This window comes from Rhea americana, unplaced genomic scaffold (genome assembly GCF_003343005.1).
Source record: "Rhea americana isolate MKP2758 unplaced genomic scaffold, rheAme1 scaffold_59, whole genome shotgun sequence".
NCBI classification, from domain to species: Eukaryota; Metazoa; Chordata; class Aves; order Rheiformes; family Rheidae; genus Rhea; species Rhea americana.
In genome coordinates, this window is record NW_028186745.1 from 1,445,261 (window position 1) to 1,466,983 (window position 21,723).

Consider the following 21,723-nt stretch of genomic DNA (forward strand, 5'->3'; position numbering starts at 1 on the left):
TATCTTAATTATTCATGTTTTCTTCTCTCTTTAAAAGAAATTCGCATTCTTGTGTACAGGTAAAATCTGAGGCTGAGCTAATTTGAGGGATTCTCAGATGAAAGAACAGCTAAATGCAATARAAAGTAAATAATTAGAACAATAAATCAAAGATGGTAAGGATGGGTAATGTTTGGATAGAATTAGTAGAGTCATTTTAAAATTCCAAATATTTTAAATCAGTAAGTTTAAATATTTCATATATTTCTACATATTTATTTTTATGTCATCTCAGATGTAGAGCTGTTGAAAATATTTGGTTATCAGTCAGGCTAACAATTAATTATATTATCAGTCACTAATCTGTGTTATATGAATCACATACAAGAGAGAGATAAGAGAAACAGTTATTCTTCCTAGAGATTAATTACCTAAAATATTAACCAAAATTTAGACTAATATTTTGAAATGCAAACGTATTTGGATACCATATTTATTGCAATTACTGCATGTCTTTGACTTTCCAATTTCTGAAATATGACAAGGGATTATTTTTTATAATTTTGATTAAATTTCAAGTACTGATGTCATTCAAGTACTGACAGGCTTTCCTGGGGTCCAGAAGAATAACTCYCAACTATTACCAAAATTTTGGATGCTTTAAATGAAATTTGAAGGCTTTAAGTCTCTTAGCTTCATGTAAATTGGAAGCATCTCCATTAAGTTATTTGTAAACTGATGAAAGTGAGAAAATGAGATGCATTTTGTTAGCAGCTTTGTAATTTGTAGTTGAGATAGCCCAAAACACCCTACAACAAGATATAGCATCATGATTTTCTTTCAAAGACCTGATAAAAGTTATCAAGGAAAATTAATTTAGAATTTCCTTTGATGTGATTTGGATTTTATATCTTTTATTTTTCTTTAAATGAGCTACACCTAATTTTTGTTTTCCTTCTTGTCAACATTATATTGTACAGGTTAACTAATATAGCTTGAAAAATCTTGCTGAATTCTCTAAATGTTGGCATAGAAGTGAATTCTTGTAGATTTGCTGCAAAATGTCACAAGTTGTTTTTGATGAGATTGTTGAGAATTACCTGTTTCTGGGGGGCAAGGGGTGGAATTTTGGGCATCTGTTTTCCTTCTAACCAGAGCTGTCTTTAGTAGAGAAGGGTTCGTATTCAGCATTTAATAGATGTATATTCTCAATCATCAGTAATGCTGTGTTTCCCCAGCATACTTCTCTTCCTCCTAATAAACACATGCACACACATTTTATATGTATGTGTATTTATTCACTTGTATGTATGATGTAACTTAGATGTATTTAAAAAATCCTTACAAAACAGTTTATGGGGAACATCTCTCTTATGAAGAATAAACATGTTTTCACTTTGTCCTGAGTTTGTTATTTTCCCAGCTTATAACCAGACTTTTSATGAAGCTCTTGAAAATAATGTCTTCCATCCTAATCAGCTATGAAGCACAGGTTTTATTGAGGAAAAATAACTTGATAAAGAAAGGTTGGCAGAAGAGAGCGCAGTCTCAAAGTCGCTATGTGCAAGCTGTATTAGTTTGTTAATGGCTGAGTGTATTGTTTTGTGTAGAGTAGAGAATAAACTGAGACTTAATGACAAATTTCCCCGCTTTATTGGATTTGTAATAAGAAGCTACCAGTTTCCTTTGATATGAGTATCTTAGAGGACACTTGTTTGTGTAAACAAAATGAAAAGCAGAGGACGGGTTGACTTCAGTATATTTTACTGAATGGTTGTGGCAAAGTATGACCTTGTTTAAATGTGCTGTTTGAGTTGCTTCTCTGTTTTAGTTTTTAAAGCAATTTAGTTTTCAGTAGAAAGGGATTTTTTTGTCCAGCTCCTTATTTCCAATCAAGTTACTTTCTGGATGCAGTAGAACATCATACTGCATGATATAAAATCAATTTTTAAAAGAGATCTATAATGTCAAAAATAAAAACCTTTTATGCTTTGAGAGCAGGCAGTCTGGTGGATTATCATGACTCCATCGTGTGAAWTATTTGGATTCATTGTGGCAATGCCTTTTTTTGTGTAATGATATGTCAGCTAATGCTTATTGAAAGCAGAATTCCAGTCTATTTTGAACTTTATGGGAGAGTTGTTTTTTTCAAACAACATAGATCTCTTATTTAGTGAAATTATTGCTTGAAAATTGTATTTCAGTTTAATCTTGTATTCTTTTAGTGAGACACTATGCCATTACCTTGCTTTTTCTTTTCCTTCAAAAGCATTTGGGGAGGATGCTCATTAGAGGCTTTTTCCATTTTTAAGTCCATGTGTGATAAGTCTTCTGCAGAGCTGGTTGGATTTAGAAGGTTGATAGGAACTGTGCTGCAAATGAAACTAAAATTTTAAAGATTTTTAAAAAGGGCCTCTGGATAATGACTATGCATAGCAGCTCACTAAGAGAAATGAGCTATTCAGGCTTCTTTTCAGATGATGAACAGTTAAATGAAGCTTGAATCCCAATCCCTTCCCTTAATGCGGCAGATGGGAATGAGGATGGTGTCTGGGAGGTATCTTTTCTTCAGGCCAGTAATTCTGCATATTAGAGGACTTGCAAAGGTGACAGGCATGGGACTATGGCAGTTGCTTGCTGGTAGCAAATGTGCTCTCCAGTTGTCACCCACCGACATGACATACGAGGTGATGAAGCGAAGGCGAGGCAGCAGCGTGGTAAAGCCCCACCACGGCCCTGGTTGCAGTCCGTGGCCGGCGTCACTGTTCCACCCGCCACCTCCAGGCACTGCAGGATGGGCCCTGGGGGAGGCCCTGCCCTGGGTGGCCCTGCTGGTTAGCTCCAGCTTTTGGCCCCCCTGAGCTGAGCCTGTGTCAGAGCTGGCCTTGAGCATGGGCAGCCAGACCCCAGGAGGAAGAGGCTGCTGGTGCACTGCAGCCTGGTGCAACCATCACATGTAGTAAACAGCAGTGGATGCTTCCATAACTCTCACTCCCTGCCTGTTAGCACCCTCTTTTCTCAGGGCTACCATTTCCTATGTGAAGGGACTTGTCAGTGCCAACTGTTGCAAGGCAATATTTTGAACTTTGTTAGTTAGAATTTATATAAAATTTTATAAAATACCATGGGAGTGCCTGTAATTCCAATAAGTTTTGTTGATATCTTTGTACATGGAAGCATTGTTTAAACATAGATACAATATTAAAAGCCTATTATTTATTAAAGCAACAGGCATCGAAATTGTGAATGCAGTGATTCTAGCTGATTATTCATAGGCGTTTGTATTATTCGGAAGTCTCCTCTTTCTCTGCTCATCTAGTCCTTCAGGACCCCGCTGCAGTCAGCTCCTGTGCTTTTCCCTGCGCAGCTGTGACTCACGCAGGGCAGTTCAGAAGGGAAAACTCTGGCAGCATCATTTACAGCATTAGTTTATAGAAAGGTAAAAAGGAGAGAAAAACACTCATTTGTTGGAACCTACCACCTCTCCCCTGTAAGCCCGTTTGTTTCTCTTGAGGTCAACGTGCTAAGCTTTTGGTACTGTCGGTTTGATCAGACACGCAAGCCATGTCGCACTGCTGTTTGGGCGAGCCGCTGCCCGTCTCCTCGGAGCAGTCGCTAGCGCTAGCTCCGCCGCTTCTGGGGAGCGAACGTGCCGCGACCGCCACTCCGGCGGTTTACTGCAATAGCCTTGCTGCCTTCGCGGCCCATGTGGGCTGCGAGCAGAGACTGTGTTTGGTGGAACACAGTAATCGCATAAATGTCRGCGCTGCCGACCCAAGCACCAAAAAGAAACTGACTCCAAAAAACACTGATTCTGTCCTCACTCTGCTTTGCTTTTGTATTGGTACAGCTGGTTGTCGCTCCTCATTCCACCACRGAAGTACCCGTGCAATTCTGTCCGTCTGCCCTTGGAAGAGGCGAACACAAGGCATCCATAACCTTCAAATGTTCGCAGGTATGGCACCGTATTTGCTGTCCAAAATACTTAGAATTCAAATTAGATAATATTTTTGACGGCATGTAAGTAAGACTTTCGATCTGAAGGACAAATTGAAATTTAATTGCTGGATTCATAATGAAAGAGCAAATGCAAAGATGTCCAGAAGTTAAAACAAATTATAACTTTAGATTTGCATATAACTTATTTTATTTACAGTATTAAAAGAAAATAATATTGACTAGGAGCTGGAACAGGTAATTCGTATTTATTGATTTTGGTGTTGAAAATGATTTTTACTTCGAGCATTTTAGAATTTTTGACTATTTTCTTTAAATTTTCCTAATTTTTAATGAAAAACACCAAACAAAGAAATGTGAGTCATCAACATGACCTGCTAGCTGATTAAAAATTGCACAAAAAGAAAAACTGATATGATGTAAATGTCATTATTTCAGTACATGACCTGTTGTTGAAGGAAGTATTTTATTTCTGAGCACTTTCCTCTCTTCATTCTTGTTGGACTGCCAGATGTCCTAATGGACTGCTGACCTGTGAATTACTGCTGAAATGCTACAAAATGTTTTCAGTAACGTTCTAAGTAACATTACCAAAGCAAATGTTCTTTTATATGATGAAAAAGAGAATTATTTAAGGAAGTGATGTCACAATTTCTTTCCTGATAATGTATGTCTAACAGACGGATTATTTGTAGGCAGTGTTAGCACAGCATGTATTTTCAGAATCCATCCTCTTAAATATTTATTAAGGATCAGCACAAGGAGCCAGCAGTTCTGATATGAATAATATATGTCCAAGTCAAGTTCAGCAGTCATTGCTGTTGTCTTGTCTGAATTCTAATAATAAGCAGAAATCATATCTATAAATTAAAGAAATTAACTGGATAATTTATGTAAACCTTTCAGGATCAAATTGAGCCCTGCCATCTGAATTTTGTCATCCAGTGCAACTCCTGTCAAATAAAGACAGATATCCAAATTTTCATTTGTAGTAAATGTTAGTCACTGTCTCATCCTTCTTGTAGCTTTTTCCAGATGCACTGAATCTTTTCAATATATTGATAAAATCTGTGTAGTTTTTCAGTGCTCTTTTTTATGCCTGGGTCTTTTGAATTTTTTAAATTTCCATTCATTTTTACTCCTACAATACTCACTAAATTCATCCCAGACTATTTTAGTGTGCTAGCTGTTATGATAACTGACAGTGAATATTTATACAGACATAGCGTTACAGCCCTTTTTCATGAAGACTTGAAGAGTGTTTCTCACCAGTCGTGGAAGCCTCAAACAACTTTTAATCTTTTTTTWAAAAAAACATTTTGATTTCCCTCCCTTGATTTCTCTGTTTATATGCATCTGAATAGACACTTTAAGACATCTGATAGCTGACTAACCTAAAATCAGCTAATGACAGTACTTATAGGATAAGTCTTAGCTGTTTCTGATGATTGTGCCTCTTTGATGAATTGAAAGAAACAGCTCTGTGTTAGTATCTGCTTCATTTGTTTCTGGTTTGAAGCTGTGCGAAGAACTCTTCACAGGGAGCATCTGAGCTTAGCTCTAATCGCTTCAGCGTAGTTTGTGAAACCTGAAATCAGTGTTGTTGGGGCAGCAACTGACTGAAATGTCAGCTTGAACATAAGCCCCATCCAGAGTTCTAGTATGTTTCTATTATCTTATTCTCCTACCATATCAGTAGCATCCCTGCGTAGTGGAATGAGTTTATTAGTACTCAGTAATACTGGAGAAAAGCTGGCCCTTCTGTTAGATTCTATTTTACATTATTTGCTTTAGCAGTTYGTTGTTTTTTAATCTCCTTTTCCTCTTGATTTTTTGCGCTGAGTGTAATGTGCTCTTCGGCTGAATGCCATAATGGGTCAGCAGAGAACAGWAACTGCAGTTCAGAGACAAGGCCGGCCTGCTTTACAGTCTATAGAATTTCTTATTTTTATTGTTTTATTTTCCAAACTGACCTCTGATTTTGTCTGAATCCTTTTTTAGCTGCTCAGTTTCACAGAATGTCAGAGTGTTTTTTTTTAAAGGTGCTCAGCACTTGACGTAATGAGGCTCAAAATGTTCCTGCTYGTTAACCATAAAAAATCAGTAGAAAACCACAGACTTTTCTGTTTTCAGAACATGAACTTGAGCCTTCAGCAACAATGCTCAAACTTGAACTGTACAATTCACCCACAAATAATATGAATGTATTCCTTCCCCCCAAACCCTGCATTGTACCTCCATGTAAAATTACTTGCTGTGAGCATACAGAGAGGTGGTTCAAACATCTTAACAGTGAATACTGAAAGCAGTTTTAGATTGTTCTCCTTGTAACTCCTGTTTTAAGGCTTTTGCAAGTAATTTTGTTGAATTATCATTACTGTTGTTTGTAAGCTAGCAGAAAGTATCACTAACAAGTCGATGTAGACTAWTCATAGTAGGGTACATCTAGCTTTCTGGAAACATGGTCTTCTGGTATCCTAACACCTGTGTTCCAGTTCCTTTAAAGGACCCAGGATAGTGTGCCCAGTCTTTTTGTGTATATTTAACTACTTGAGGCAGATGTAGTAAAGCAGGGCATGAGCTAGGTACATGAACACTAGGGCATGCTGGTTTGGCCACTGCTGGGCAGCGTCTTGTTGACTACGACGGCAAATGTGCTTCRCTGAAGAGTTAGTCCTGTGCTGTGACAAAGTCTTGCATAGCAGTAGTGTTTGGTTTGCAGTCAGTCAGAGTAATGTGCAATGCTAAATTCTTGCTCATGTAACAGTACTATGAACTAGATGTATATTACATTTAAGTCAACAATAACCAAATAAAATGTAATTTATAAAGGGACGTGCTTTTTAATTCTTGTTAGTTTGAGTAATGGAGAACTCCCCACAGCGAAGGAGATTTTTATTGCTGTCTAAACGAAACATAGGCTCTATTTTTATATTCTGACTTTTAACACTGGGTAGTTGCTGCATCAGTATAGAAACATTTATTCCTTCTTTTTAAGATTCTATTAAAATCCTGTAGCCTTGGATGACTTTTACCAACAAATTTCCTTAAGCAAGATTAAAATGTCTTTTTCCTTACTGCRTTGAATATCTATCTATAAAATGATGATAAAGGCATGCAATTTTGCCATCCAAAGCTATTTTCTGAAGACTTATGCTGTCTCATTTTATTTATCCCTTTTTATTCTTAGAAGCCTCAATCTTTTAATCACATTTAACAGTAGGTATTTCTGAATTTATTGTTATATTTTGAACCATCAGTATTACAGATTTTCCTTAATTTTTGCAGGCAGGTTACTCAGAATTAAATCCAGTATTGCAGATAATGGCAATATTGTTTCAGTTTATTTATTTTTTCAATTATTTATTAATTTCTATTCTCCTTATGGTGCATATGTTTTGTGTGACAGTGAAAAAAGCTGAGCAATGGGTCATTTTGAGCAGTTCATAATGAGCCTCAGATGTTAGTCTTTGTGTTTATTCCTTTTAATTTAAAGCCAGCAACATGTATGCATATATCGTTGAACATTTTCTTTAAAATAGTTGTGGTACCTTTACATTTGCTTCTTATTCACCTTTAAAACTTCCATAATGAGTGGCATTATTACCATCACTCTTAAAATTATCTTAAAAGATTAAATCTGGGACAGGCAACTTTTTGCTGTCATGGTGAAAAATTAATCAACATTAACACATTTAGCTTAATTACCTCTATTTCCACCCCCTGCAGTATGGTGACTCTCTAGATCCACTAGTTCTTTCCTATCTGTCTTCTTGATTCTTTTGTGTATATTTTTCTCTTTAAAGTTCTTTCTTATGTTTGGAGTAATGATTCTAGCTTTTTGGTGGTTCTACTACTTTCACTTCATGAATTATTTGCCTTGGTAAGAAGACTTCTTCTCGCCTCATCTGTTTGCAGGTTTTAATATATTTGCTTTCAGTAGCCCTCTTGCTATCACCCTCTTCTATTCATTCACTACACTGGTAGCTCTGAATAGCTATAGAGATGCTCTGAATAGCATGAAAGTTAAATGCAAAGAGGAATATCTCCCAGACTCCTATATAAAAAGCCTGACACTTTGAGACTATTGGTTCCCAGACTGGTAACATAGTAGTTTGAGGGAAGAAGAAAGAAAGGAAGTGTTAAACAGCACTTCACTTGCAACAGAAAATAGAGAACACTAGAAAGATGGAAGAAGGTAGTTTGCCCTAAAATGTACAGGTATAACTGGTCAAGTAATATATAATGACACAATTTTTATCTACAGCTGAAGGAGTGGATATTTTACCTTTCTGGAACTGGTCTTCTACCTCAGCTGATGGAACCAACGAGCATAAGTACATGCCTTGATCAGCATTCTTCTGTCATCATATTCTTCAGAAATCCAACTCCTGAAAATGTATTGGTAGATGTGGAGCTAAAAGGTACAGTATTTTATTTTTGGAGGAGTGTAAGTGCCTTGAGTGGCCTTAAAAGTGTGAGTTGGATAGTTATATGATTACATTTCCCCGTTCCACATATTGACAACCGAGACTGGAAACCTCCAGAGACTGTGCTGTGGGAGTTGAGAAATAACACAAATCTGTACACAGCACACCAAGTAGGTCATACCAGCCTCATGTATACAGGCAGCTGGTTTGTGACGGTGGACTGTATTGTAGCCTTTAGGCAGTAGTATATATTATACTGTGTGTGTGTGTGTGTGTGTGTGGATATAAAAAATTGTATCAGCTTATAGGTAGTTAAAGACGCTAATAAGAACAAAACTTTCAAGTTATTTCTGACTGACCTTCCGAACAAGTACATTTCAGCAATGTTTTCAAACATGTTGTGAAAGTAATGTAAGATCCAGAAATACTAAAGATCTCCCAATGACTGCCCATACCTAGATTTCACAAATGATGCAGAAATCAAGTTCAAAGTTCCAGATTCTCGTTGGTGACTGAAATTTACTCAATGAAACAGCATAAATTTCACATTCAGTGAAAAAGCTTTAGAAAGCTCTCTGAAACTCCACCCAGCCCAGCATAACATATAAGATCAGTAAAGCATTTCCTGGCACCTGACTATAGCAAAAAATCAAGATATAGCTTTTAGTAGCTGCAAACACTGACCTGCCATGAATGTAGTAAGGACACAAAAGTCATGAGCAAAATCAAACCTATGCTAAGATAAGTTTTAAGCCAGGTTTATGCTGTCATACTGTGATTTGGGGTTTGTGGTGTATAGAATAAGTGAAGAAATGCATCTTTTAAAAGTGTTCAATTAAGTCTATTTGTTGTGAGCAAGTCATACTTTTGAATAAATTACTGTTTCTGAGATATGAATTAGAAATACATAAACTTGCAAAACTTGAACTTGAAAAATTGTAGAGCAGTTCATCAGTCTRCTAGTGAACTAAATTCTTATATGAAGTCACCATCACATAAGGTCTCCCTATAATGGTAATCAGAGATGCCTGATTGCCTCTTACAGTGCTTACCTTGGTAAGCATTTTTATTTCAACCTTGATTCTGAGAACAACAGCTTTTCAGCTGAGTCCTGAGAATTAATGGGAAACTTTTTGAAATATCATTTGAAATAGATTTAAGTGAGGAAAATTAAATTGATCGTTAGCTAGAGAGCTTAGGAAACTAGAAAAGAAGGGGGAAAATTCCAGCTATTAGAAAACAGAAAAAATTAACTATCTTAAAAGTGTTGACTCATTTTACTTAAAACGGTAATTTGTCTTTGTTGTTGGTCAAATCAAAGCCAATATATACAGTTGAGTATATTGTCTTTGTAGTTGATCGGTCTTCTCATCAGAGTGTTCAAAAACAGRTGAATATGGTGCTATAAACCTGAATTGAGTTATCTTGGCAGTGTACTGCAAGTTTTCCAGATGGATAACTCATGATTTTTCCATTGGTATTGTTTTCAAAACCATTGAGTTTCCTCAAAATTTCTTCGGGGGGAAAAAGCTGTTTATAGCTGTGGGGCAAAACAAATGATTGATTTTAAAATCATACCTTGGTCTTTTTCCAGGTTGGCCTAAAGTGCCAAGCATCTGACAGATTGAAGCCATGTGTGAAGTCAGGACCTTATTTTTCTAGCTTACCTGAAGTTTCTGTTTAAGTCACTTTATAATATTAGTGATAGAAACCATAGTTATCTTGTAGTCTGTACATTCTTCTTCTCCTTCTTCCTTTTTTTTTTTTTTTTTTTTTTTTTTTTTTTTTTATTCTTTTTATTTTTTTTTTTTTTTTTTTTTTTTTTTTTTTTTTTTTTTTTTTTTTTTTTTTTTTTTTTTTTTTTTTTTTTTGAAGATACTGAATAGTTCTTGGGGTCAAGGCTAATTTGGTCATAACAGTGTTCCTGCTGAAACTCTGCTGGTGATTTATAGAGATTACTAATTAATTGTGTCATCACGTTGGTGTTCTCGTATAAGACCTTTTGATGTGTTTGATTGCTTTAGTTATCTGGTAAATGGAGTGTGTTTGATTGCTGAAGTTATCTGGTAAATGAAGTGTTTAAAGACAGGTTGAAGTCACCCAATGCACAGAAGAGTAATGCAAACTAAATTCTTGCGATGRGCTACTTTTCTAAGTCATAACAGCAGATATCTCAGTGTATCTTTGAATTTCAAATATGAAAGGCAGATTAGAYTCCTACATGTGTAAAACATTTGGGAATCTGAAGGGAAAAACTGTTATTTTGCTGTATGTTTTTCAGAGAAACCCTTCTGCATATCAGGATGAATACAGGCATCAAAAAGATTTTTMTTGGCTTACAAATGGTGGATTTGAAATCTTTAGTTTGGTTAATACCAGATCCTTTTGTGTTATCTCTATGATTTATTTGGTTAAGTAAATGAAGACTTACTGTTGYTCTATTTTTGCTGGAAAACAGACTTCAAGGCTCCCCTGGGTTCAACAGTAATTGACTGAGATATGACTCTTGGGATCTARTGTTTAGCAAGAAAAAGAAGTAAGTTGCTTAGCTTCTTTTAAGGTATTATAGAAATTGTGAGTTTTCAGGGACATGGATAGCTTGGACCCATGTGGGGAATGATTCAAGTGATGAAGAATGATTGAGCAGTTGTTATAGCAGTAGTCTATCAACTCGGATTCAATAAAGGGCTGCAGTAATTGTGGCACCTTTCCACTTTAATCTGTATTGACTGCCTATATTTCCACTGATCTATTTCTTATCTCTTCTCCCAAAGATGTGCTATGTTCCCTTAAACCCACCCATGGTTCTTCTGTCTGTTGACCTTTGTTGTAGCTTTCAGCTGCATAAACACTTTTTAATGGGAGATTCTGGGGATTCTATTCCCTAAGTGGGGACTTGTCGAGAACATTTTTTTGGCAGAATTTAATGGAGTTTCCCATTTTTAACCATTAAAATATTTTCATTCACAACTATCACAAAATAGAGTTCCATTCTTAAATGATTAGACTACTTCTTAGTTTCTTCTAATRCAAACAACAGTGAAGGAGGCAGTGGAAGAGGTAGCATGCAATGGATCAACTGTTTATAAGCTAAATAAATCATGGCCAGGATCTCAGAGACAGTGCCAGAAGTTCCCTACACATTGAAGAGATGGAAACAAGGAGAGGTAACAAAAGAGGAATATAAAGGCACTCTGAGGGTACTTAGCAGAAAATCAGCAAGGCCAAAGCCCAGCTGGATTAGCCCTGCTAAGCCTAGCAGGAGATATATGGAATCTGCAAAAGAGGTTCCACAACTAGGTTAGTTGCATAAGGAAGTTCAGGGAAAATATGAGTAYATTAACAGACAGGGGGAATCAAGTAGTGGCAAACAATGCAGAAAAAGCTGAAGTGCTCAGCACTTTTTCTACCTTGGTTTCAGGCAAAACCTGCTCCCAAATCACCATATACCGATATGGTTTGAAAGGGAGATGGGCATGAGGGAGCAATGGGCTGTGGACTACTTAGAGTAGGTGAATGTATTCAGATCCATAAAACCAGATGAATTTCACAGAAGCTGATAAAAGAGTTGGCCAACGTGATTGTGAAGCTGTGATTCTGTCCTCTGAAAATTTGTGATGATCAGGAGATGTCTCTGATGACTGGGAAAAAAAAAAAAAAAAAAAAAAAAAAAAGCTGAGTAATTTCCTTCTTTTAAAAAATGTTCGAAACAAGATGTATGGAGCAATAGGAAGGACAGCCTCCCCTCAATTTCTGTTAGGCTCATGGAGCACATCCTCTTACGGTTCATGCAGCCCTTGGATTGCACATTCTCTTGCAGTCCATTTCCAAGCACATGATGGTCAAGAGGGTAATCAGAACCAGTCAAATGGATTGACTAACTTGACTGCGTTCTACAAGGAAATGACTAGTTATGCAGATGATAGGTAGAAGTTGATGATATATACCTTGATTTGGGAAGACTTTTGACACTATTTATTGTAATGTTCCCATTTGGAAGCTAAGGAAGCATAGACCTGATAATAGATTGTTGTGTGGGTTGGAAACTTGGCCTGATGATCAGTCTCAAAGGATAATGATCACCAGCTTGACAGTCAGCTACTGGCTCATAAAGAGTGTGGTACCCCTAGGGTCAGTGCTGTGACCCATATTGTTCAAGAGCTCTATCAGCAACATGGATGYGGAGGCAGAGTGCAGTGTAAATTGGGGGGAGTGGCTGACATGATGAACAGCAGAGCTTCACTCCATCAGATCTTGATAAATTGCTGGAATAACTCTTTTTCTGATTGATCTTGTTTTTCAACTTGTCAGCCCTGAGACAGCTGAAGATACAGTAACTTATACATTTTAAATAACAATAAATCATGTAATTTTCCTTCTAAAATGTTAATCCTTTGTGTTTTCCCTCATGCAGAAGCACAGCAAAGTACTAGCTGTGCAGCCAGCCTTATTTGATCAGAAATTAATTAATTACAGCATTTTATGAAGTGTAGAAGGTGTGCATTACGTGTGGTGTGAAGTTTCCCATTGCACATTCTAGTGTAAAATGTAAGTTTGTGTTCTGATTGTACAGCAGCTGGAGCAATTATGAAAAGCAAGCTGCTTGGCTTGTTGAGCATAAATCTAGTGCCAGATAGCATAGCTTAGTACTCTAATACTACTAAGTATATTTGTAAAAATGCTAATCTAATGTGCTAGTCACACACACACAAAAAAAAAACCCAAATCAAAACAGTCAAACATTTCTGCAATACAATTCTAACAAAAATGATTTACAGAGTTTAAATGTGGGCACTAAAAACTACTAAAATATAATACTCTGAGAGACTATCTTAAATTTGCAAAAGTTGCCTTGTTTAAATATTTTAATGAAAACATAGTTGTCTTTTTAACTACAGAACATTAACTTGTCCTAGAGAGATTTTCCATAATAGAGACAGTGCACAGGCAACTGGCTTAGACAATRAAAGACTAATGTTGGCTTTTATGCATCAGAAGTTTCTATTCTTAATTTTTCCTTACACATCAGTAGACCTGACATGATGGTGATCCAATATTCTGCAGTGGAATTATTAAAAGTTTTCTCTGAGAAAATAAATTTCCTACTGTGATCTTTATGGAACTAAGACCATACTTGTCCTCTAAAACATGTTTTGAATTTGCTAACCTGGTTAAGTTGTAACATTAATTTTCTAATTCAGTTGCCACTGCTGACCTGTAAATAATGTTTACTTGTTTTTAATCACAGTAAGATGGTTGTGTTCTGTACTTGAGCTGTCTTTAGGAATAGTTTTACATATAATTGTTTGCTCTCTCTCAAAATATTTACAAAATTTCTTATTTCATTCTTTTCAGAGGAAAAGAAGTATAGTCTTAGTAGCAATGTTATTAAAAGCCAAAAATTATAAGCAAACCTAATTATTCGTTTCACCTATGCTTTGTTACCTTATTTGTTACCGCTATTTTCTTTTGGAAGATATCCCATTATACCTTTTTTTTTTTTTTTTTTTTTATTTAAGCTACTTTTCTTTATCCTTAATGGTAAGCGTATCAGTGCAAGACTAATATTCGGTTACACCTTTGAGGATCCCATTGTGCCAGCCATTTCTGCTCGCAGTAAAGTCTGCAGTTTTGATCAAAAACAATTTACTTCCATGAACATTATACTTCAGCTATATAAAGAGTACGGAATAGAAACTGCTGTGGTACATCTTTTCTATTACAACTACACACTTGGGAAAGTACTAGCTAATTAGGACTGATGGTAATATTATTTTAGACACAACAACAGTAACCTTCCATCTGATTTACTTAAACATTTTAGTCTGAGATATAAGGTAGTCTTAATTTAATCCTCAAAGGGTGTGTGACAGCCTAATAATTCCTAAAAAAAATGCATTTTCCTCAAAAGCATTAATCCAAAGAGTAGACAGTGACCATAATGTCAGCCAGTAACTCAAATTCACACAAGTTTTTGAATCGGTCTCAAAACAGAGCTTGAAACTGTAAGTTTAATGATTTTAAAAACACATTATTTTAGCACAGAAGCTTGTTTCTGTAATGCATTCCTTGTTTAATCCTATGTTGCACTCGTCACACTCACTGCCCATGTTTTTGGAGGCTGGGGAAAGAGAGGAAGGGAGAACTGACAGAAAGCAGCAAGTCTGCAGGCAGAAGGGAACCTTGGATTGACTGTGCTCTTTACAAATTATGTTTCAGACCATGTACCACTTCTTATAAGAATTAAAAGTGGCAACAAGGGAAATAGAGCATCTCAGTTAAAGCTTACAAGCAGTAAACATCAACATTTGTAAAATTTCCGTAACGCTTTAAAGATTTCAGAAGTTAGCTGTATCTTATTTTCAAGTAACATTCCATAGGGAGTTTCTGCATTAGATAGATATGAAATTATGTTTAAAGTAATACACATCAGGAATTAAAATAGAAATTAATTAAGAAACATCATAGCTGTGCCATTTCTGAAGTTTTCATTTTCATTTTCATTTCTGAAGCTCTGTGGAACCCAAGAGCGTTATTCCTAAGAAGTACTTCTTTATATGAATTTTGAATGATACTGTAGCTCAAACTATGTTTTATTTTGGGAAAATATAGAGCAAGTAAAGCCACACACTGTCTGATAATTTGTGACGAAGTGATGAAGTTGTGGACCTCCTAAAACTTACTGGTATTTTCTCATTGAATTTAATGGCAATGAGTTTTTTCCCCAGGATTTATATATGTGTCTGGGATTTAACATTGAACCTCTTATTCACATAAACTTTTATAGCCACCTTTAGAATTCTCATGGGAGTAATGCTTATCTGATTGAAGATAATTTTTACCAATTTGAGCCAATGATCAGAGCTACAGAGTGTGCAAACCCTTACTCTTGCAAATCATTTAGTGACCGTTTGTACTAGTTTAGCTGTTTCAAGTTGAATGTTGTTGTTCTTGTGTAAACTCATGTGTAATTTTTTACTAAGATTTTATGGATGCAACTATCAGATACATAATTGATACTAACAAAGTCTCCAGTGTAGACCAGACTACAGAGTGCAACTGTGTCAGAGTTGTCCATAAAAATTAATAGTTAGTTAATACCTGGAATGCTTTGCTTTATTTCATGAGAATAATTTATGTATTCAGTAGGCCAGATATATTTCCAAGTTTCTGGAAAAAAAGTCCAACTGTTTTTTTTACAAGATATTCACCCCAAAGGTTGAAGAGCTATGATCAAATGAAAGATGAAAGCTGCAACAGTAGTTAGGAATTGGATAAGGGAGGTTGATTGATTGATTCTTCTCTGGAATCCAGCATTACCAAAACTGATCTCTGCAGCAGTATTTGAGACTTTTGGTAATGGCTCATTCACAGTCATGTTAAATAGGTGCTTGATATTGAGGATTATTAAAATTTACTGTATTTCCAAGGTAGGGTTGCATACACAGTAGCTCAGCCATCTCATTTCCATACTGAGATTTCCAAACTGGGATTGCCACTTGTTTAAATGAGTGTCATGAAATGTTTATAAACTGCAACTTAAATATTAAGTCATTTAACTGAACTAAGTGCTCAAAGATAAGTCTGCTACTAATGGTTATATTTCCTTTAGGCAAAATAAATTGGACATAACTCTTGTGGCAGGTATTTAAGTCAATGTTGAAGTAATGAGAAAGTGAAGGTACTATTATTTTCAAATCAGTTTTGAATGTGACTAACCAGTTTAGAATAAAATTGCTAAGATTACTTCGTGCTGATTTTGGCATAATTGCAACCATAATGTTAGCCACCAATGAAAAAAAATAAATATGTATGCAATATGCATATATACTTCCAATCTGATAAATGCATTTTGAAACATCATGAAGCATAACTCAATACTTTTAATTTTATATAGTGGAATTTATAGTGGGAAAAAATTGTCAGAGATTAGTGGTCTGCAAAAATAACTTTCTTGCTAAATAAATATATAACACATATAGCAACCTCTGCTAAATCATTCCAATAAAAGAAGTTTTCAGTACTCAAGGTGTTTGCATCATGGAGAAAATATAGAAAAGAGTTCCTCCAGACTAGTTAGGGAGAGGTTTCACAACAGCCTGATTTCTGCCAGAGCAGTATCTCAGTCCAAGAAAAATGCTAGGGAAATATAGTTGTCTTAATGATATACTAAAATGGGCACATAGGCTTTTCTTATGCACTCAGCTTCTGATATTTGGAAAAGGTCTCCCTGTTCTTTAAGTAGTCCCCTATAGATTGCAAATTTGATTTCAAACCTTTTAGACTAATCTAGTTTCTGGAATCTGAAACTTGTACCTGAGGTGAAAGAAGTATGAGACTGTTTTTCCTTTCAGAAGGGGCAGAGAGGTTAGTGTTTCCAGGAGAACTTTCTCTCACCTTATTGGACGTCTTAGTTCATTGGTCTGTCCCTCAAAGCAAATTTAATTTTGTTCCATAACCCCACATAGCAGTCTTTCCTAAGCAGTCTGATGCATGCGTGTGTATCATAACTTATTCTCAGCAGTTCATCATTCAGTGCTACTGCCCTTTAATAGGACATATTAATCAGCAGTGATCTATCTATTGGGCTCAGATTCTTGCAGTTAACTCCTGAATATATTTCTTACAAGATATATCCTCCAATTATTGCATCTTTTAGCTAGAGACCTTTGGCTACTTGTACAGCTCCAAAACCCTTTTAAATAATTATAAACTTTCCCATCTTCAAACCAGTTTTTCATATCTCATTTTTCATTTATCTGCAACATTGACATGAATCAATGAAAACAATCAAAATAAAGTTCAAATCCTCAGTCTCTATGAGCTAAGCTCTTTGTTCYTTGAGTAACTTGTCATCAAAAAAGCAGATGTTCATTTGTGCCGCTGTTACAGTACTGCTGGCTCTGAGCCCCTGTTTTCAATCTTTCTCTTGCACATTTCATAACGGTGTGGGCTTTTCTAGCCATTTTCATTTTGGTATTTAGCAAACAGTTTATTTATCAAACAGTTTCTTTATAACTTTAGTATTGTTTAACTGAAAAGATTGGCTCTTTCCTTAATGGTTTGCTGTTTTATTTTAATGATGTTTAAGGTGATTTCTATATTACGTTTATATATTCAGCAGAGTAAGAAAAATAAGTGAAGGAAAAAAACTCCAACCCTAACAGCTCCCATTTGAAAGTATATTTTGAAAAATATCTATCCATCTATGAAACTCTTTTTCTCAGGAAATTGTTCAGTCAATTTCAACCTATAGTTGAATTTCCCTGATTATTTTCTTATTTTCTTCTTCTTCTTCTTCTTCTTTTCTTTTCTTTTTTTTTTTCTTTTTTTTTTTTTTTTTTTCCTCTTTAGATCAGGAGCAGTCCAGTCATCAGCTCAGTGAATCTGTCCTACCCAAGTCCGTCCGCAAGGAATCTGTTTTCAGTCTTCTACTCAAACAGAAACAAGGTCTGTAATTTCTTGGTTTTACTCTGAATTTTTATAAAGTATGATCTTTTATGGTCTCTGAAATCTAGAGCGTRTATAAAACTCTGTCAATGAGTGGAACTCTTCCAGTTGATGTGCTGAACACATCTGACTCTGTGGAAACAAGAATTAGCCCCATGTCAATGAAGTTAATACATGTTACTTAAAACAAAAACAAAAAYAAAAAACCCCAACAGCTGCATAGGCCTTCAGTAATGGTTCTTCTCAGTTGTGTGTGTAATGCTGATTTTGGGCAAAGAGTTATTTTTTCCTCACCTCTGCGTTAGTTTTCTTAGACTTTGAAATATGTTTTCATTTTTAAATAGTGTCTTACCACCAAAGTACAAATGTTAGTTGTGATGATGTTGTGTAAACGAAATTAGAGCRTGGGAAACTGACCTCGCCGGAGGTGTTGCAAGGGTACTATACAAAGGGTGAATGAGTCCATGCAGTGATGYGCTCTTAATCTATTCCAAGGAAATGCTCTGAAGTAAGAGATTAAGTTCAAATAAATAAAGTTATATTTTGGGATTATCAAGATAAGCAACAAGGTTTTAAGAAATTTTGTGAACTATTAGGTAGAAAAGCATCAATTATTAAAATTCTTAATTAATTTTAAACTGAAGAGCTTCTTAAAAATGTTTTTTAATGGAAGTGTTTTTTTTTAACAGGTACAAACTGATACACTTGAAAAGCAGACTGTAATTTATTTAAACTGTTATCTGTTTACTTTACTGGCAACCAGTATAGTTTTCTAAAACCCCGTAAAGTACTAGAAAGGAAAAGAATAGGATTGCTAAGAAATTCCTTAGTAAAATAAAACGTTTGTTACTTTGAAGAATCAGTTAGGGAGAAAAGGAAAGGATAAGAATTTCCAAGAATAAATAAGCTAAGCAATGGATAACTACTGWTATTTTTACTAAATTCACAGAAAACAAAGTAGGAAATAGACTTCACATTTATTCAACTCGAGAGATACTTATCTCTTTCTTAAGACTTGCCAATACTTTCAACTGTTTTCTCTAAGAAAGTTGTTCTATTGCAAATTACTATTTTCTGTATTTTCTTRTAGTGTTCCTGATAGTTTCAAATGTGACAATAAAGTCTAGAAACTATAAAACTGAACCTCTCAAAAAGAATTAAATCATTCGGTTTTAATTGTTGGATTAAATTTTAAATGATATTGTTGGTTACAAGTGATTTAATATAGGATAAGAAAGCAGTTAATTGCATTTYTGTTGTAATTTTACCAAGATTTATTTATGACTTGCATATAATAGCAATTTATTTATTCAATTTATCTACTTTTATATTAGAAGCTTGGATTAATATAGCATTTACTGATAATTTAGAGGATTTTAATCATTAAAAGCTATTGATAAAGATRTCTTCATCTATAGAAGTGTAGGAGATGGATAAATTTCTGTATTTATGTAGAATATTTTTATTTTTTTCTTAAGTTGTTTCTGTAGATAACTTACTATTTTCTAATTTCAAAGCATACAGATAGATTATTCAAATCTTAAAGTATAAAATGAATAAAATAATTTTGCTTTTCTAGTATCTCATGCAATTGTATGTGTGAGTCTGTTTCTGTCCATTATAGTAATACACATTAATATAGATCATATTAAACCATACCATTTCCCATGAAGAAATAATATTTAATGCAAATTAAAGACTTGAGTTGAAAAAATGAAATGGAGGGATTTCTTGTTTTCAGTTAATTCAAAAATRTGCCATATACTGGAGTTTTCCTGGAGATGGTACTCAACTACACCTTTTTGTTGAAGAGATTGTTGCAGAACTTGCTGTTTCCAGATTTTCTTTTTCTGCTTGGGGGTTACCATGGCTCAACAATATTTCTGGCTGATATATCAAGAAGGATTTAGAACAAAAAGAAGGTGTAACAATTCATCTGGATGTGATATCATTTTCTATAAGTATATTTTATACAGGCGTATGTATAGAAGCAGTAACTGTTGCCACAAGATTATTTGTATTTTTTCACAGAGGCTTTGAGGAACTGCCCAAAGCAATCTAATCCATAAAGCACATAGTAAAACTGACAGAGCAATCACTTGGCAGAAATATTAGAGCAGCAAAGCAAGCTTTATAAATTATGCCTTCCACTACTTACTGTTTTATATCTTAAATATTTTCTTGATGTAAATCATCTGCTCTGAAAATTCTGCAGCCTGATCTCTTTTATTGGGAGGTAGTWATACTGGTGAATGCCTGCTTGTTTTGCACCTGTTCTCACTCACAGTTCAGGGGCAATGGAATCAYGTTAAGAATCATTTTTGTAGAAAGATTCCATAATTCTTTCCCCTCACACTTAACAGTGTCTGAAGTGTGGATACACAGATCTTGGGGTTTAGGTGCAACAAAGACGGCATCCCCCTCTCTTAGCTACARTGAAGAAGAGTACTCTGAAAGCATGCCAGAATGAAATTTTCTTCTTACTACACTAGTTGGAATATGATTTTATATGATCATTTTATGAGCAATGTTTACACTCCTGGAAAAAAAAATGAGCTTGCTGCTTATTAATTACTTATTTTTCCTCACTGACTCTTTTTTGAACAATCGAAAAATTAAAGGGACAGATATGAGAAAATAGGAGGAAAGCTGAGAATCTTGGAAGCATTTTTTTGTCATACTTTTACAAAGAACAGAAAAATGCTAGGCATGCTGTGAAAGTGTTACTCTTGGTAGGCTATTGTTTTTTTTCTGCCTGGATTTCACAATCAGTGGAAAGATAAATAATCTTGAACTGCTTGTTACTGTTTCTCAGCAACCCATGCTGTTTTGTTACACCCGCTTCTAATACTGAAGCTGTGATCCCATTTTATATCCAACTTGCAGTCTTAGCACTTTATGACTTAGCATATTTCATTGATGTTACAGCCGCTCTGAAAGCTTGTCTGCCTTGAATGTTTTGGCRTAGCATCAAACAGGAAGAGTAAAGGGGGCAGTTAGCAAAACCTAGTTTCTTAGATATCTCTCTGCACAGTTCGGCRCAAATTTTAAAGGCTATATTTAAAATTTTCTTTATTTTAGAGCCATCATATAACTTGTTCTTTATATATCTCTTTTCTTGTTTTACTGAAGTATCTGTGATTATCTATTTAATTTTTCCCTCCAAACTTTGTATTAATAAACTGCATGCAGCATTAAACTACTTTGATGGCAATCAAATTTTAGATACTAAAATTCTATGTATGCACTTAGAAAGCATGCTACTATTATAGTTTCATGTTTTATTAGACAGTATTTGAGAAAGCATTTTGGTGTACTTTTATGCTATGTACAGTCCACTATGGTTATCAATAATTCAGCTTTTAGACTATTTTCACCTAAGAAACAGCATAAATAACTCAAATAACTTTCCCTAAAATGTCAGATTTAAAGACTTAATCCTTTAATTCTATATTTATTTGCATCTATTTTGTTCTTAAAGTAATTCTGTACGTGCAATTCATTTATTTCTTGTGATTGTTTTCAAAGACTAAAAGACAACAACAAAACTAATATACTTTTTTCTGGTTTTCTTTGTTCCTTGGAGGACTCCATCTCTTTCTCATTTATGAAGCTTTCGTTATTACAAAAAGACTAGAAGAGCTGGAAGAAAGAGTTGTGAGAAATCTCCATTCTCATTGACTGTTTTGGAATGGTGTTGGAAAACGCTGAGCTTTCTTTTCTCTTCCATTGCATCCTGCAACCAGGGTTTGGTCACTTGAAATGACTAGAAATAATTTTATGTCTTACATCAGCGATTCTATCATTAAGCAGTCAATACTCATATAGTGAATGGAAAGGAGCATTCAGTAAGTTAAAAGACTTAACAACCATGCACATGCCTAACAGTGTAATATCCATTTTTTAT

General features: G+C 35.0%; 1 protein-coding gene across 3 annotated transcripts in view; it reads left to right on the forward strand.

Annotated features, from left to right (window-relative positions):
• The window catches only part of CFAP47 (cilia and flagella associated protein 47), a 363,351-nt gene that overhangs the window by 272,865 nt on the left and 68,763 nt on the right, over positions 1–21,723 (forward strand). For all 3 annotated transcript variants that reach the window (XM_085319423.1, XM_085319426.1, XM_085319424.1), the window contains exons 55-57: positions 3,830–3,934; positions 8,204–8,360; positions 17,721–17,816. In XM_085319423.1, coding sequence (XP_085175549.1) covers positions 3,830–3,934; positions 8,204–8,360; positions 17,721–17,816 — 358 coding nt within the window. The remainder of the gene's footprint in view (positions 1–3,829; positions 3,935–8,203; positions 8,361–17,720; positions 17,817–21,723) is intronic.